At 41.0% G+C, this 19,412-nt stretch overlaps 1 protein-coding gene across 3 annotated transcripts in view; it reads left to right on the forward strand.

Moving 5' to 3' along the window:
- fhod3b (formin homology 2 domain containing 3b) overlaps positions 1–19,412 on the forward strand; it is a 73,809-nt gene that overhangs the window by 34,443 nt on the left and 19,954 nt on the right. For all 3 annotated transcript variants that reach the window (XM_026372924.1, XM_026372922.1, XM_026372923.1), the window contains exons 4-5: positions 9,084–9,151; positions 10,311–10,416. In XM_026372924.1, coding sequence (XP_026228709.1) covers positions 9,084–9,151; positions 10,311–10,416 — 174 coding nt within the window. The remainder of the gene's footprint in view (positions 1–9,083; positions 9,152–10,310; positions 10,417–19,412) is intronic.

The following is a 19,412-nucleotide window of genomic DNA, read 5'->3' on the forward strand; positions in this document are numbered from 1 at the left end:
TCCAAGCATGCATATTTTTCAAATTAGTCATTCTGGGAAGACATTGGTTAGGTTGTCAAACTGAGAAACTAATAAATAAAGCATCAGAACTATATTTCATGTTTTAAATGTAGCTATGATCTGCCATAGCAGATGTTTTTTCTGTTCTTTTTCAGTTCAGGTTTTCCCTTTTTATGAGTTAATTTAGGAAACTCTTGCTTTCAGAGGCATTTACTTTTAACTGTTTTTTCATCCACTTTACTGCAAACTGAACTTAATGCAGGTCACCGTAAAATTAGGTCATTAAGGATTATAAATGGTAGAAAGACCTTAGTCTCCTCCACACATTTTAACAACACTTTTTGGAAAAGGCAGTAGATAGCCTCTGCCATGACAGATGAATGATGAGGAAGAGGCCCAGTATGTTGTTGAAAAATGCAGACAAGGAGCCTACTGCACTATATGGGACCATCTCTGGTTGATTTTCCCTGAGTAACACAAGAACGTAACTATCAAAGGGTTATTATTGCATTTTATCTCCAACTTGTGGAGTCACTCTGTATCTCCTGTTACCATAGTGTAGATTAATGTCTGCTTTGTGTGTGTGGTGTGCCAGAGTTTGATGGATTTGAGCTGTAGTTACCTTCCCACTCTAAGACAGGCCCAGAGTGGCACAGTAGTGTTCAGAGTACTGTATCGCCATGTTTATTTAGACCAGTCCAAATATGAGTCCCACTTGACACTCATCACAAAGGTGACAGGAAGGAGATATTGCTCCATTTTTCGTAGCCCTTACAACAAAGAAAAGCACATTTTGCGATTTAGCAACATAAGTCACCTCATAACTGCAAACAGCAAACTGTAATACAGTTCACACTTTTTATTTCAGAAGTAAATGTTTAAGCTATAGCACTGATCCAGTAAAAAGAATTTAATCTAAAATAATTTACCATTCTAATAGTCTGTCAATGACTGTACTGATTTGCTTTATGCCAAGCAAATATTTAATCCTTATCTGCTGGCACTAGCATGAGTGGAAAAAGTCTGTTATGGTTATGTCATTAGGAATAAAACAGCAAATCCATTGAATTGATTGTGAATTTGTTCCAGTTGGGCAAACAGGTTGGCATGGTTCCTTTTACTTTGTGTGCAAAGCATGTGATATATTGATTTCAATAACACTTTAGAATAATGCAGAATCTGTTCAAACAAATCACCTCCTTTACAACGGAGATAATTAACAATCCAGGATAAAACCGTCTCCACTGATCCGTAAGATATGTTCTCTTGTACTACATTTGACACATGTTAAACAATTGAACCATTGCGAATCAATGAATTAAGACCTAAATCTACCAAAAGAAGTAATATAATGCCTCTCTTATTAGGTCTACTGTATCTTGCTTCTTTGATTGTCAATAATAGTGCTCACTTGACCCTTCTCTGCTACATGTCGGCAGTTAAATCACACCTCACACCCAGCTTGGAATAGCAAAGCCAGTGCTAAGGTGCAGCAGTGAACATGACAGAGCACTGACAGAGGGCCAGCATAGGCGTGATAACTGATGTCTTTGATCAGAGACCACTAGTTTTGTGCCCCATTATATATCTACCCACACTGCTGGGCAACATTTTGATAAAGCTCATGCCAATTCATTAGAGGTCATTTAGGTGGAAAGACTTTGAAGGCCAGATCCAAAACTGAGTGATCTCACACACACACACACACACACACACACACACACACACACACACACACACACACACACACACACACACACACACACACACACTATAAAAACAATCTTGTGCACTATGATTACACTGTAGGTAATGTCTGTGCCAGTCTGATAAAGTATTTGGATCAAAGCTTCTGGCATAAACGTCTCACAGCCAAGAAATGAGTAGTGTTTGGCGGTATTACACATTATATGAAAGAAAGAGAGCTCAGACCTCATTTCTGGGTTTGTGAATTGTCCATACTTGTTCAATCCGCTGCTTAATTGTCTTCATACATACTTTCCCTGCTCTTACAGATGGTGTTTTCATTCTAAGCTTGGGGTTAAGTGAGAGTCCATATGCTTTCAAATACAGAAAATAAAGCCTTTTTTTTTTTATTTGTGTCACAAAGTATGTCTAGCACAATAGTGCTGTGTTGAACTAAACTCTTATCTAACTTATCTCATGTCAGGCATTTATACATTCATTTCAACATTGCTTTCATGAGAAAAACAGCCCTGTTTTCACTTTTGTGACAATATCAGTGTTTGTAGATGGGAGGAGGGGTTTGTCAAGATTTAAGAAATTTTTAAAATTTGGTGATTATGTGGTTTTCACTGGACAGTGATGCTTTGTAAATTCTAAAGATCAAATTCCTTCCTCGTCCCTGTCGAATGTGTTTTTTTAATAAACATCTGTCTATGACTGGTGGAAGTAATTACTGAGGGTCAATTATGGGCTGGGAGTCACACTGATGACAGCAGGCTGCTCTTATTAGGCAGAATGTCAGGTTAACTAGACTGTGTCCTTACCCAAGCTACTGACAGACAGGTGCTGAAGAGTCTCCTCTTCTTTGCTGAGGAGACATGAGGAAATACCTTTGCCCTTGTAGAATTTGTGGCGGTATTTATTGGGATCACATTTGTGCAGAAACCACTTATTTTGAAGGACTGTGTGAAATGGGAGAGCTTTTTCCATGACTTTTCTGTTAAGCACAGTCACAGGCTGGAAATGAGATGGTGCACTGTCAGCTGTGTGCGCCTCCACATCAGTCTGCTTCCTATTCCTAGAGCAGAGTCTGAAATAGAAGTGGTCTCAGCACATCTGTGTTTATTGGACAGAGTTTGCACTGCTGCATTTCCCCACGTGTCAGGTTGTTAAGAATAGGAGGGAGCAGAGAAAGTCAAAGACGGAGAAACAGCCAAGAGGAGGGAGAGAGGGAAAGAGAGAGAGGAAGAGGGGAGTGAAGTAGGTTAGGGGAGAGTCATTGTGGTCATTGTTGAGAATATTTTCCAACTGTACTTGAGGAAGAAATGCAACTTTTAATATCCTCATTTAATTGCTGTACATGAAATGAAACCTTTTTGATTTTAAGGATCATAAAGTCTAAATTGAGAGAAGCATTTGGGCTTTGTGAACCTTTCTTTTTATGGATAAAAAGATAAAAAACTGCAGCATGTGTGCATGCATGGGATAGTAGTGGAATATACGGCCTGAGATTCCAAATCTTACTTTTCAAGCATCTGGTTCTGCATCTATATGCACATGGTTGGTTTTTACTGCAATAAGAAAAGCTGTTTGGCTACAGCAGCTGCCAAGCAACACATGGGGAACAGGCCGTGACCCAAACTCCATCCATCCCACAGTTGAAGTTTCATATACAGACATTATTAGATGGGCAGTAACCTACAAAGTCACAAAAATAATATTAAATGCCAGTTTCACCTCTCTCAGCGGTTGGCGCAGCTTTATAGCTCTTGATACTTGTGATTTACTTTAACTATGTCCTTGTCACAACCCCCCAGAACCTCGATTGTTGATCTTCTTGTTTATATCTGTGTCAAGCTTTTGACTGGGCTGCTGAAAGAGAACATGCCTTTACCCTCCTCTCTCCGCTCCACTACGCATCTGTGTCAGTGGTGGTGAGTGTGGGGAAACCCTGCTGAGGAGGTGAAAGGGAGGCTGTGGACTACATAGAAGAGAGAGAAGAGAGGGAAGAAAAAGGGGGGTATTTACTGGTGTAGGATGTAGTGAGGGTCACCCCACCTGGTAGCTAAGGAATGACTCATTAGATGGGCAGACGTTAATGAAAGATATGTCTGTCCTCACATCGGCCTTGCTGTCATGTCTCTCTCCTATCTGAAATTCTGCAGATTCCACCTTCACTTTCCTCTGCTGCTTCTGACGGTATCAGATAGCGTCATGGCGGCTGGTTAACGTACAGTTTATTGAAGTGACTCACCAGGAGACGATTAAGGCTGTGATGCTCTTTATGTTCTCCACAGAACATTTTCAGTATCGCTAAAATAACGAGAATGTGTATGAGGGTGAACAGTAAAAATTTTGCACCTAACTTCTGAACTGCTTAACTCTAATAGACAAATAATGCTGCTGCCTTCCAAAAGAATTACTGTGACTAACAAAGACATAAGCTTCCACTGAAGGTCTTATGTAAACACATCAAAAAACACAACAATCCAATTTCCCAATTTTTCATCAACAGGGTTTTGTTTATTGGAACTTGGCTGTAGTATTCCTCGGTATCAAATGCATCTGCCAGGATTCATTGTCACAGGCCAGAAACCTGATCTGCTCACTTGCTCCTGTGAGACTTCAGACACTGTGCTCCAGGTGTAGCATTTGTGAGTGAAATCAAATCCGAGTGAACTTGTGTGCTTTGTTTGTATGTTTCCAACACTGTCATTAACACAACTGAAGCAACATAGTCCAGACATACTTTATTAACTTCACTAGATATTTTGTGGAAGCTCCTCATGTAGGAATTATCTGTATTAAAGACAAAGGACATTTGACTTTATACTGTGTGCGAGCTCTTTCCTCATAACCACATTAAGCCCAGATTTATTAGCTCGTTTGATAATTGTGTTCTTGCCCCATGCATTAGCTGTGTGTCTTCTCTGAGACTTTGACTCCCTGTGGGTCCAGTCAGGCCTTCCTGTGAGGCCTCCTCCCAATGACAGACGCTTCTTCAGTCTGTGTGGCCTAACTCAGCTTTCTCTAATCTAAACCATCATCTCCATATGTCTTCCATCACAACTTCCAGAGCATTTGAATAAACTCCAGGCAACAGGAACAAATTAATTAATGCCTTTATTCCTCTGTGCACTTTGTAAACTTGAGTGTGTACATTCACACATGTGCAGTGTGTTCAGTGCGTGTTCATGTACACTCACACACACACCCAAAGCCACATTTTCCATATAATTGTCTTGATCTACTGTTCGGTTGCACTCAGAACCCAAACATGTTGAAAGTGATCCCGTTCTTACCTGCATTCCTTCCTAATGATTTCCACCTGAGTGCTATAATCTGCTTTTATTGACCTATCATTTACCTTAAGTTTTTGTTCGTGGAGAAGGGGATAAAAAGAATAGGAGCAAGTCCAGTCCACAAAGTAGATCATTACTAGACGATGTCCATGTTGGGAGGTCTTCCATGTTAATTACTTGTGTTTGCTCTTCAGAAATGTTGGAACAGGAGGCTTCTGTTAGAGTGTGAGAAAGGAGAAAAGGAAAGAAGAATGAAAACGAAGCACTGTTGATGTTGTTGCACTGCTGTGTTTCGTGACTGCATAGGACCATTACACATACTGTAAACTCAAGGCTTTCTCGTGAAAATTCCAGGGGACAAAAATGAAAAGATGGGTCCCTGTATGCTCAGTCATTGCAGGCAGTGATGTGGCAATGCTGCCACAGATGAGGGACTTGCCCTCCCATATAGTTACAGTTTGCCTGATTTCAGTCTGACCGCCGTCACCTCTTACAGAGTCTGTGGCCTTCATTGACCAGTGGAACAGGCTCCATGCTCTCTGGGACAGAGCTAAATACAGAGATGGGCAGGGCACTCGCCACTCATAAGGACCAGCTTTGACCAGATGAGACTTTGCATGACAAACTGACCTGTTCCTGTGAGACTTCAAACATGCTTTATATTGATTTCAACCTCAGTACATCTGCATCCCATGTGAAGGCCATTGATTTGATTGTGTGTTGTAAGAAAGTTGATGATATACATTACAATCCCCAGTGCAGTGCTAAGGATCCTCATCCCCAGTCTTGTCTGACATCTCCACTCCTCTTAGAAAACACAGTTTAATGTACTGCAGGGGTGTGTGTGCGGGGTTTTCTTGCCAGTGGGGTCTTTGCAGGCTTTATAGTTGTGCATTGGATGTGGTGCATGTGTTCCGCCTACTGCACAAAGCACTAGCAGCGGTTGTCATCCTTCTCAATTTATGGCACTTTCTGCAAGTAAAGGCGTGCAAACGCACTGAGCATCTTAGATGTACTTGTAGCTGGTTTTGATCATTTGTTAGCTGCCCAGCGGTAAGTGGAGGGGACCAGCTTTATTTTGAGTTAGGCATGTTGAGATAAATAAAAAGCGACCCATGACTCATACCAGGCACTATTACCGGAATGTGTTGGCACTGAATCAGAAGGTGTCTAAAACAGTGCAAGACAAATTTGCTTTTAAAAGTTGTCTTCTCAGCACGGCATTTGAGCATATTACTTGATTATAGAAATTCCACTGCTATGATTGTTATGATCACAGACCTTGCCTGTAGCTATTCCACTTGAGAAAACATGGCTGGGTATTGCACTTTAAGAGAAGAAAACAGCTGTTCTCCATGGTTCATCAATGTGAGGCATCAGAGGAACACTTTCACTCTGAGTCATTTCACTGTCATGTACCATGCTTGTCAGTAAAAGCCTAAGGTGAATGTAAAGATGACAGGAAACATGGGCTGCTCGTCCTTAATTGCACTCATATTGTACATTTTTTTAATTAAAATGGTGTCTTGTTCTGTCTTACAATCATGAATTGACGTCCCTATTGACATTAAAAAGACTGTGGATAGTTGCATGGCTGCTGCATTTTGTTTGAGTTTGAGACTTGAGATTCACAAACCTCTTCTCTGAATAAATCGACACTTAGCTTCTTTTTCCTAAATAGGGAAATGCAGAAGGTCCATATTTTTGGGTTCATATCTGTGCCAAGTGGACTAGCTAATCTCCACTGATATTTTTCATTACTGATAGGTCTTTGGGACGTTCATTGGTTTGTGGACCATAGACAAGGCCAGGGAAGGAACTGTATGTTCCTGCAAATGGGCTTCATTTAGTATCAGGCAGGAACAACTTCCTGACAGTTTTATTGCAGACGAAGCTAAAGGGGGTAAGTAGTAGAGCAAATGGAAGAACATGGAAGAATTAATCTACCATGCTATTGATGTTTGAAACACATACATGCTCTTGGGATTCATTAGAACCCAATGGAAGCCCAGGTGCTGATGCATCATTGCCGTATTGCTGTGATCTGGGCTGAATCATCAGTGGTTATTCAGCAGTGCTGACTGTAATTTATCTGTTGACCGATTAACATTAGTGTCAGTGAGGAAGTGCAGGTAAGACTTTAAGAAGGGAAAGAGCACAGTGATTCAAGGCTTGGGTTAAAGTAGGACCACAAATCAAGTTTGCTTTGTATGGTGAAGGCATGATGAGTAACCCGGACTATCTGTGTCTGTCTTTCCACTCCACTGATCAGAGAGCTTGTCTGTTTAGAGATCCCTAACCTATACTCTGAGTCAACTAGCTGAACTGCAGAGACATGGATATGGCCCCACCTTGATCTGCAGGCGAGGAAACAAAAAGCTTTGGTTCCCTGGCACCCAAGTTCTTACGTGGTCCATGGCAGCTTCATGCCAATTGTGAATATACATCAAATATTTAAAGCTCTGCTCCACTCATACCAAATACTATCCAAGTCATAAATTAAAAACAAGACACCCTCTAATGATAAGGAACTCTGTTACATTTTACTTATATATAACATTAACATCAATTAAATGGCAATGAGTTCCATTTTCTTGTTGTTTATTGTTTTCTTGTTGTTTGTTTTGTTTTGTTTTTAAGTAACTGACTTGTTGACATGTTCTCTTCAAAAGTTTTATCCCTCTCTCAGAACAGTCGGATTTTATGAAGCTGTCACTGCGTGTGAAGTTTTATAGGGGGTTGTGAAAATGTTGTGTGTCACTGGAAAAGCACCCAAAGACATCAGACCACGCGTACTCTGTCTGGTCTGCTGTCTAGAAGTAGCCTGTGTGTGCCCACAGAACTGGCAACACACAGCCTGTTTCTCCCTTCTCAGTTCATCAGCTGAAAGGATTTACTCTATGGCCAAGGAGGCCAACAACAATAATGAATAGGAGCCTGATGCTCTGAATCCCAAGTGTATGCAACCACCTATGTGTTTCTCACACTGTTTGCAAAGACAAGGAGCTCATGGGTACAACTGATTTATTCCTGTTTGAGGGGTGTAAAAAGGAAACATGTACATACAGTACGTCTGCTTAATTATTTCTTTCTCTGGCTGTGCGTATCTCAACTCGACCTCATGCACTAAAAGTGATAAATTATCCTCCTGCCCCTCCAGTCAGTGCTGCAGTGGACAGACTCCAGCCACTCTGCAAAGTGCTAGTCATATTCCTATGTATCTACTGTATGAGAGAAACAAAGTGCCAATCCCTTTTCAGATATTTGCTGACACAATGTTCTGAAGCAATAAAGCATCTGTCAAATAAGGACAAAAGATCCATTTTGCACAAAAATAAAAAGCAAAGGTTCGATTAAAAAAATAAGCAGGAGAGAGAGAGAGAGAGAGAGAGAGAGAGAGAAGCGGAGCGTGACAGTACTGAACTGCATTGGACTGGAGTGTACTGCATGCTGCTGTATCTGCAGCAGTGATATGCAGGTTTCGCTGAGTCAGAGAGTTCAGGCAGCAGTGATGAGTGAGCTACTAGGATTGTGCTCAACACTGCCACTCCCTGGCAGACAAAGCACACAGCACACAGGGTGAAGGATCGTCAAGGCATTAGCAGGAAATGCACGCCTCCATCACAAGCATCTGTCATCCACCATATCCTCCTTTTAGTACCCTCTGAAGTTTCCATAACTGATTAATGAGTGTACTGTTTATTGGCCATTGTGGCGGCTATTGCCTAAAACCTCTACAGTGACTTTGTATTATGGTAAGCTAAGGAAATGACTTTGTCAGCAGGAAACATCCTCAGTTCACTAACTCTGCACAGATGTGCTTTTGGGTCTCACTGTTCTTTTGCTCTGGTTATTCCTCTTGTAGGATATTTATCATATTTAGTTATTTCGTATCGCTGCTGCCAGTGACATCTGAGTGATACATTTTTAGGTCATGCAGTGATTCAAGTGATAAACTAAAAGACTGGTACATAAGCACTTTATTTTTCCAGCTGAGCTTCAATCATCCTGAATTTCTCATTAGTTTTATTCACTTTGTGTAGAAATACACCATATGTTTAACTGTCACCCCTCTCTTTTTCTATGTCTATACAGAAAAGCTCTACAACTCAACTGGACGGGAGCTAAGGAGAGCACTCTTTTCCCTCAAACAGATTTTTCAGGTAATTATTCTTTATTTTGACCTTTGTTGTTCTCTTTAAGAAATACTTTTCTTAAAATGGTAGTTCAGAGCATCCAATGAATCAGGCCATGTTTTGTGTTTGCCATGTTGTGCATTTTCCAAAAACAGCAGCAGTCCTTGTGAGGTATCCCTCGCCATGCTTTTTTTCCTGGGCTTTGAATGTTCACGTGCGTGCTTGCATCAGTGCACACATGCACTCTCAAATTTGGACACAGGATTGTTTTCCTCAGACAAAGTCGTGCTGCTGAGAGGCTGCCTTCGTGGCAGCTGTAGAACGTTCAGGTCTGGTCATACTTCACGGACTGGGCTGGGCTGGCCATGCAGGCGGTCGACTGCAGAGCGGGAAGGTTAACTGACAGCGCGACAGCCGTTGATATGGAAACCCATAAAAGATTAGAGTAGGCTACCTCACTTTTTACATGGGGCTTTTTGGGTTTCAGTTGTAGAGGATGTTGGTCAATATGCTCTGATGAAGTGCATTGTCATAAATCAAAATGCATTTTTATCACTTTTCTGTTAATTATTCTTGTTGCAGAAAAAAATAGCCTCATATGTAGAGTGTCTGTTTCTTTAGTGCACTCCTGTATGTTTAGACTGCTTGCCACATGACTGGAGACTCCATCACAGATCTATGGCAAAGCTGTTCTGGAAGCACTTACACTTCCTCTAGGGAGAGAAGGATCCCTGACCACCCCACGGTGTTTATTGCTGCCTTCCTCTGTATCCCACCTGAACAGTAGAATGTATCAGAAAATGTTAAATCCTGCAGAAAGCCTCCTGCATGGCCTTAAATTACAGAATCATCGACAGGTGTGTGAGGTGCAGGTGGTTTTGTCATCAAGGACAAAGAAAGTGAGTGGAATCCATTTGAACAAGCTGCACGCAGATTGTATTGCTACAATCTGAGCAGTTGTTCACTCCATAACAAATAGTCTTTTACCTCTGCCGCAGTTAAAGTTTATGAATGTGTTTGAGCAATTATAGGTTGTGTAGTACAGGTTTCAGATCGTCATTTCTTTTCCTTGCTCATTTATTCTCAGTGTATGATTTGCTACTAATATTTATGTAACTCTAAAGGCAGTAATGTAATATAAGGTCAAACTAAATCCACCCAATCAATATAAACTATTTCATTCCAGGATGATAAGGACCTGGTGCACGAGTTTGTGGTGGCAGAAGGACTGACGTGTTTGATAAAAGTGGGAGCTGAAGCCGACCAGAACTACCAGAATTACATCCTCAGAGGTACACCCACCGCACAACAGCACAGCTTTGCTCCAGTAAATTCCACAGCACACTTCCTTCTTCTCTTCTTTCTCACCCCTTAATTTACAGCACTGACTAATCGAGGATGTTATTAATCAATCCTGTAACACTTCTCTTTCCATAAACCTATCCAGAACCACATGTGTTTACGTACACCATGTAAATGAATGATTCTGCTTGATGACCTTCTGACACTCACACACCTAAGACATATATACAAACTCGAATGTCTGCCAAGTTTAGCAGCTGGATAATTTATCTGTCCCATGTCGGCAAGGTGAAAGATCATATGTGTTAATGTTGGGGAGGGGCAGGGCAGCATGTTTTGGGGATGCAAGAAGAATATAGTGCTCACTGCAAGGTCACCACCATTTAACAGCCTGCTGTGAGGGGGCAGGTCACACATGCTTAAGTGGCTAATAAAAGTTCTGGCAGGATATTGCAGATCATAAAACTAATTTACCCTCCTCACCTTTTTTCTTACTCATTCTGTTTTCCTCACATTTTGATGTTAATTAACCTGAGACAGAATGACTTTATGTTGGATACAACTTTTGTGGGGCTTTTTTTAATGGCCATGTTTTGCACACCTCTTTGTTACTGCTTCATGAAGCTTATAACAAGGGTCACTGGTGGACATTTCAGTCTGATGTTTGTCTCCCTCGCATTTATTCTTGATGCAGCATGCTCCAGAAAACGTGCTCTCTAATTTTCCATCCAGCTCATTGTTCATTGAATCAAAGGGTGAATGTCAGTGACAAAGTATTGACATTACCCCCCCGGACAGGTTATAAACATTAACACGACCCCTGCCTGGACTACTGTGCCACTATAGGCTCTGATGTGTTTGATGCTTCGTCTGAACTCGGCCTGGTCTCTGACTCAGACAGATAAATTGCACGGGTTAAATGGCCAAACAATCCAGAGGAGGAGAATGACAGGGTTTTGGAAGCTTCAGATATGACCACATCTAAGAGTTGTTAGTGTCATCCTGCTATGAATGATGGGACCCTTCTCACATCTTCTCACTCCTCCTTAGCGCGTTGTCCTCTACAGCCTAGAGAATTCCTTTAAAACATCTGTGTCAGTGCCTTTGTGTGTGACTCTCTTTATTCTTTTATGTGCTCATGTATGTCTCCATGTATCTCCACATCACCATGAGAAACTAAAACAAACTACCACTCTCCCAAAAGCCCTTTTAACCAGTTTCAACCCCTGACCTAATTTCTTCTGACCAACATGGAGTCTAGTAGCTCACCCTCCCTCGTGAGCCATGTGTTGGAGAACACAAGCCAAGCGTGTGCTGGAACGCAGATGCACAGGTCAGAAAATGTATATAGATCTGGCTGCCTTATTGTTGACGACTTCCAAGTGGAGCTATGTCATACTGCTTCCCAGGAGGGGAATAAATTAGTTGCTTGAAATTTTCACACGTGCACGCAGACGGAGAGACAGGAATAAAGCGAGGGAGAGAGAGCCAACAACAGTAATTGCTTTGGTATCAAACACTGATCACTTCTAATGTGGGTGTTTTGCTGTAATGTCTTTCAAGTTGAGGCCGGTGTAAAAGGGGAAGAAAAAAAAAAAGGAATGCAGCCTTGAACCCATCTGTCTGGTGTGCATTAAAAACCTCTCAACAAAACAATCTTGCTCTCTTTCATGAATAAAAATCAATCTTATGGACCTGTTGTAGTTGAAAAAGGCAGCCACACGTGCACGCCAGTCAGCATGTATTTCACAAGAGCAGGTTCCCAGCCTTCGCTCTCTGGAACATTGCCGTCATTGTAAATGGTGGTTCCCGCAGCTCTCTCGGCAATCTACACCATCTCACTTTTTACTTTTCCTTCATTTTTTTTTTTTCATTCCATCTTCTCAAAGCCCTGGAGGTGTCTGTGTCCAGTTAGTGCTCCCTTAGTGATGTGGGTATTTTCTGGGTCTTCCTGCCTGGGGTCTGGCCCCTCTCTGGGCCTCTCACACCTGGCTCACAGGGCTTCCAGACCTGGACTTAGCTCCTTGGAGACCTGCATTTTTCTGGCCCAGGAGAAATCTTGTATGCCTTTATCACCCCATCAATAGAAAAGGGTGTGAGGTCATTTTGCAGTATTGCCTGTGCCATCTGGTATTCTTGAAACCCGTTACTATGCTCAAACCTGGTGAAGCACTGCAAGCAGACGGGAGCCAAGAAGGGCTCGTTACTAATATTCACTCTTCATTTTAAAGCAAGTTCGCTTTAGAAGAATGAACTCAGGTTAAGTTTCATTCATTGCCCATGTAGGTTTACTGTGCATAGCCACTGTCAACCTTATTATTAAAATGTATTTGTGTAGCTACTTAATGATCTAGATAAAGTTAATTTGTCTAAAACATATGTATAGATGTAGAGAATTCTTGATTTTCTTTAAAAAACATGCAAAAAACCTGAACAACAGAGTTCAGTAAGTGACCTAAAAGCCCTAAAGTGAAAGCAGTTTCTGCATAAGGTCACAGAACCTTCTGCACTAAGCGCAAGCTTTTTCACTGTGGCTAAAAAAAAGATCCTCGCGGTACTAATTAACAAGAGCAAAACAGGGAGACGAGGTGGAAGAACAAATAAGAAGCTTTTTCCAGGATCATCGTTCCAGTTGTAGTATTTACAGAAAGAGCACTAACAAAAAGAACAACTGTGTTTAATTGGTAACTGTAAAAATGGGAGCGGCAGACAGAGGGCAGATTACAGACAAACCAATTACAGTCAACTTGAAGCAATTATTCCCTGCTTTGAAATGCTCACTGTTGACATTCTTCACCATAAGCTATGTTTTTAGCTGCACTTTCTCTGTTAGCACTTCTTAGAGGTCGTGCCTGCACACTGCTGTTTACAAAACATTCGGCCTCGGTGGACCTAAATTGGAAGTGAAGCTCATGTTTTTTTATTTATGGAATTTAAAGAATTCCTTTAGGCTGACATGTGTTTTTGACACCTTTCACAAGAGTCTTGATGCATATTTGGGAAACACACTATTTAATGTTGTATAAATTGTCTTTATACGCAGCAGACATATTGTGTATACATAGGTTTACATGCTATAACTTACACTTGGGAATTTATGGCTTCCACAGAAATGTGAGTTATACTGTGAATGGATCTAATGTATTACCGTTTCAAATAGGTTATGGCAATATTTCATTTTGTGCTTTTATCTTACTCTGTCTTTATCTCTCTCTCTCATCTGCTACCACTTTGAGATCTCTCTTTTTAGTCACATGGCTGTTGTGCCATAAGTTAAAGCACCTTCACTTCCTGGTTTTCAGAGGCAGCTGTTAAAGGGCCTTTGTGGGAAAGAGAGAGATGTACTGTGATTTTACAAACATCTAAGAACTGATCTAAGATTTTTTTTTTGTGAAATTCCTTTAACTACTATTTAATTTTATTTCTCTTAATTTAGAATGAGGATTATTGTTTTGCTGTAATACCCTAACCCAAGTTTTCTAAATGTTTAACAGAGAGTAACAGAATTCTCCCCATGTTGGTCAAAACACCAAGGGGAGCTGCGCATTAAGTGAAAACCCAGGCATCGTTGGGTTAACAGCGGTGTTGGAAAGTCTTGTTGGAAACAGTGTGTATTATGTTGTCTGGCTGTGTTATAGGTCTACTGTTCTAGAGGGGGGAGACCTTTACTATGGCCCTTCGTCTGGATAAACATTTCCATTCTGTCTGAGTTGGACTGAGAGGCTTTGTGCAAATGCATCCCTTTATATGTTGGTTATTATAGGTGCAATCTTTTCTTGTTTGTGTGATCGGGCTAGAATCATGCTTAGGAGAAGACAAGGGAACGCTCTGTTAAATCCTGCTGGATAAAGAACATTTGAGAGGGGAAAAAACACAGGAACTGCTGACACACATGCAGCGGACAAGCCCTGTGTTTGGAGCGAGGAGGAGATCTCCAGGAATGCCTTTGTCATACCAACAGAAACCTGAACTTATGGGTTGTAATTAGATCCCATGGGAACACGTTTGTGTTCCACCCAGTCTCACCTTCAGCTTTCTGAGCCATCCGTTGCTCCCACTTCTCTTTGTACAAAACTTTTTTAATTTGGAAGACAGACATCGATGACTATGATATGCATTAAAAGGTTCATGCATCCATATGTATGTTTACAGGAGAGGGTTGTGCTTCTGTGCTGTTCATGCCTTTTTTTTTTCATTATAAAATTGACCATATCTCATATAAAGTGAACTAGGAAAATCCCCCAAATGTTTTTTCATAGGTTATGAGGTTTTGATCTGTGGAGAAAGCAAATAATATTTTCATGTATAATTTAGCTTTTTTACCCATCTGAGATTTTTCCCTTTTGGGATGACAAGAATTACCTCATTTGGTTGGGGGGAAATTAAGGAAATGAGCACTACACATGGTTTCAGCCCACAGCCTCTCAACTCTCTTTGCTCTACTGGCAAGATTTTGTCTTTGCCCCCAGCATGGCCTCTCTCTATTAAATTAAACTAACCAACACAGTCGGTGCAGCATTAAAACATACAGTAGTATATATTCTGTGTACTGCATTATAAAAAGGTTTCAAACTAAAGCAAGAATAAAAGTCCACGAAAGCTATAGCGGGATAAAAAAACATAACATATTGTCTGTTTTTAGTTGAGCTTAGAGTCACATGATCCCACCCCTGTCCTCCCCTGTATCAGGCCCTGACAGACCCCTTCAGATCCCCTGCACATGAGCAGACAGCTTGCATCTGAACTCAATTCAATCCTACCTGCCTGACCTATATTTACCTCCCCCATTTTCTTCTCCCTTCATCTGTAGAAGTTTTCAGCTTTAGAAAACCCACTGCCAGTGGAATTACAGCCCCATCCTGGAGCCTGCTTTACTTTAGCAGAATTCAATATACAAGCCAATTATATTATAAGACTGTTTGATTTGGTTCATTTCTGCAGCTCTTATTTTATCATCTCTGGCTTTGCCGTACTGATACATAAACTAAAATTAGGGGGAAAAATATTTTGCAGTAATGTAGCAAGCAGGCAGATGGACCGAAATCTTCGGCATTCAGTTGGGTTTTACGGCTGATTCCTGTGTGCTGACTGTTTTTTGGGACTGAATTCAGCATATGACTGGCCATAACCAGAGCAAATCGCACCACTACTCTCTCCAGAGCAGTAAGAATTTACCGCAGCTCATCTTTCAGCATGTGCTACTAGTGGGTGGATGTCATGCAGTAGCTTTTCTCTAAAGTCTTCCCCACTTGGATAGGATGGGAAAAACTCATCCGTTGGGCTTTCCCCTGTTGTTTGTTGTCCGAAAATGATTATAAGTACAGTAGCACCTATGAGGTTTACATACAGAAGTATTGAAAATAATTTATGTGATAACCTTTAAGTATTTTCCTTTTAGTGTTGTAGTCTACTCAGCTCACTTTGGCACTGCAGCACTGCAGTTGTTCATTAGGTCTGCCTGTAGAGCTTACTCAGCCAAATACTGGAGAGGCTCCCCTCCCTTACTTCATGCTATTGTTCTATTAGTACTGTTTGTTTGTCTCTAGGGAATTTGTTTGGGCTTAGGCCCATGCTAAATTGTGTCAAATGCTGATAGACATGTATCCAGTCTGAAAGTGGAAGTCTCCCCCCCGTTGTTTTACTGTATGGGGCACAATGTCTGGCAATCAGCTCTGAGACTGGAAATGGTCTGGCAGAGGCAGTTTGTCTGGCTGTAATTGTCTGGGTGATTAGCTAAATAACAAATGGAACATAACCCATGAAGATGTCTTAACCAGTTTGGATACAAGAAGTTCAATTGTCCTCAGTAATAAACTTGTCTTTTTATGGTAGACAGACTCTAAATTCGAGGTGTGGATAAAGAAAGGACTAATGTCAGTGCTAAAAGGAAATCTGTCATTACACATAGTTTAATTATTGTTTGTTTTGTCTTTTTTTGTCTTTTCGACAGTAACTTCTGTATAATATCACTTCAGTGTTAGTCGGTCAGCCACTTTCTGTTCAGGTCAAAATATCTCAACATCAGATGGATGAATTGGCATTTAATTTGGTACACACATTCAGGTTCCCCTCTGGTTCAGGTGTGGCCACTTAGGAGATGCCTTGATATTTAATCTATGTGAAGCCATTATCAAGTCAAAATTCAAAAAATGTGTCCACTACCCTGAATAATAAGTACATTTCTGCAAAAACTAATGACATTCCCATTGTACATTGGGTGACCAGAAACACAATTAGGAGATAAGTATCTTGCCTAACAGATAGTGAAGAGTAGGTTTCTAGATTTCTGTTTAGGTTTCTGTTTTTTTATCTGGTTAGTCACCAATGACCTGCAGTGAATTCATAGGTCACTGTGTCACTGCCCAGAATCCACCGAGGACACTCCACACCTAATATTAACCAAATCATTTACAGAAATCACAGTGACATAGGAGAAAAAGAATCTACATAAAAAGTCTTTGCCAGACTTTGGAATAAAGTACGTCTAGCTCACACGGGCACAGGGAGGCACACGTCTGAACTGGGAATGCAGCTCTAGACTAATGCAGAGCATAACACGATAAGAGGCTCTCAGTTGCCCTGCATGGGGTGGAGATTTGGCCTCTATACTACAGTCCTGGTAAAATAAATGTTGCACCTTGACAGACTGTTTGGATGACCCAGTTTCAATAAATTTTAAAAATCTAGATTAAACAAAAGGGGCATAGTGGTGAATGGAGGAGGGGTGGACAGGTTTGTAGAAGGGAAGCTGTTCAGCTCTCTTCTTGCATCTTCATAGAGAAAGTTGTCTTTGTTGTATGTCTACGTACAGCCAGCTCATGTCGGTGTTACCACTCAGACCTCAGAGTTATTCTCACCTCGGTAGTGGTCAGGGAGCAGCCCTTCCTGCACATTCCTGGGGCTGTGGAAGATAATTGCTGTGGTTTATGAGTGAGAGAGGCCCTAAAGAAACACTTCCACCAGAACTCAGTTGCTGGAGTTTTTACTTTACTCAGAGTTCTGGTGCAGACACCGGAACAGAGTCTGTCTCCTCATGTCAGTCGGCCTGTGGTTGCCTTGTGAAGCTTGATACCACTGAAATGTTGCATTTACTCTTAAGGCAAATGTATCATAAATATTGAAAGAAATTGTGCGTTGTACAGAGGCTCCTCATAATACATTTGCAAGTCTCACATAGGATGCATATTTCTTCCTTTGCTATTCTCTCTCAATATGGCTCACATTTAAATTCTAATCACTGTGCTTTGAAGGCAGCTCATTGTCTGCCACCATCTGATTATGTGGCATACATGCAAAAAGACTTAGCGTTGTTATTGTTGTACTTTGTGTGAGGTATTGTAGAGCTGCTTGTGATTAATCGAATGGAGGCCCACATTTTTGGCCCTAGATCAGTGCTTAAAGTGAATAGTCCTGTATAGACTCGACACTCTTCCTAATTTATTGATGACTGTCTGTTGAAAAGCGAAAGGAAAAAAAAAAATCCTGGTTTACAAACCCGCAGTCCTCAAAGGCTAGCCTGATGATGTGATTACATTTTCAAAGTCTGAACTTGAACTAACGTTTTATTTTCCGGAGCTGTTTTATGACTAATTTAATCACAAGTGTGTGGAAAGCTGTTCCATGTGTCGTTCACAAAGGTTATTGCTTTGGAAGAGATTAGATGTTTCCTGTAAGTGTTTCTGACCAGACGGGTCAGAAATGAAAGGTAATTTCATTTTCTTTTAACAGTTCCCGTATAGTTTTACCTAACTGTTTGTGGCATAAATGCACTTCATGTGGTTACTGGCCCTTAAAGCATTGAATAATTCCTTAAAGCAGCAGCTTTAATGAATCTGAGAGAAAAGGTAAAGATTGTGTGGTTTGTGATGTGGTTAATAAGCATTTAAATACCGTAATTTCTGTATCTTAACTGCCCACTAAATTAAATTGACATTTTGACATTGACATTGCCTACATGAAGAGGCAAACGTAAACTGTCTAAAATCCTTCAATAATGTCATGTTATGATCTAAAAGCAATTTCATTCTGTGGTTCATTTTCGGGAACAATCACTGTGTGTTGTGTAATCACACTTTTAAAGCCTCATTGAAACCAACTATCACCTTTATTTTCCATGGACATTCCTCATAACCTCATTGCATCTTTACACAGGTGCAGCCATCTGATAAAGGTCTGATGAAATTACAGGTCAAATATGGAATACCAATTTGAAAAGAAGCCTACAGCTCATTACCTATCCTGCAGAAGTCACCACTGTTAATGTATTTGCAGTGAATCATTATTTTAGCCACATTTTATATACTTAGATCTTTTGCAAACAACATATAAGAAAATTCATTGTGGACTCATTAGAGCAGTTTTACTAAATGTCATTACTGATGTCACTCATCTGTCAGCAGTGGTCCCCACGCAAAGTGAAGGAGTCAAGGAGAGGGTGACACTCTGGCCTGCACTGACTGAGAGGGCTAATCATGTTTTCCTAAACACACTCTGATGTGGTCCACTTTGATGCACCATATTGCTCATGCTGCTGAGTACTGTGACACACAGCCCTGTTCTTGTAGCAGGAGAGGATTATGAGGAATGCTCTTGCTTGACATGTTGTGAGTAATTAATGCTGACTGATAAAAGATGAACTGCTGCTGTTGCAGCAGTGGACCATCAGCATGCACACACGCATGCACACACACATATGCACTCGTGTGTCCACCCACACACACTCGTGCACCGTAAAGACAAAGCAGCTGCACCTGGGAATTTTGGCATATCTACAGCATATTCACGTTTTTCTTGTCCATCTCGAGAAGAGGAGAAGGAAAATGACACGAGCAACGGTCTCTCATCGTATCACGTCACAATAAACTGTTTTAAGGAGCAACTGGAGATTAGATGGTGCATTTAAAGGAGCATTCAGTAAGTCTTAAGTAGTTTAAAGTAGGTTGGTCTTGTCAGAAATCAAACTGTGTGTGTGTTATTTATCATTACA

This window comes from Anabas testudineus, chromosome 16, assembly GCF_900324465.2.
Source record: "Anabas testudineus chromosome 16, fAnaTes1.2, whole genome shotgun sequence".
In the NCBI taxonomy this organism is placed as follows: Eukaryota; Metazoa; Chordata; class Actinopteri; order Anabantiformes; family Anabantidae; genus Anabas; species Anabas testudineus.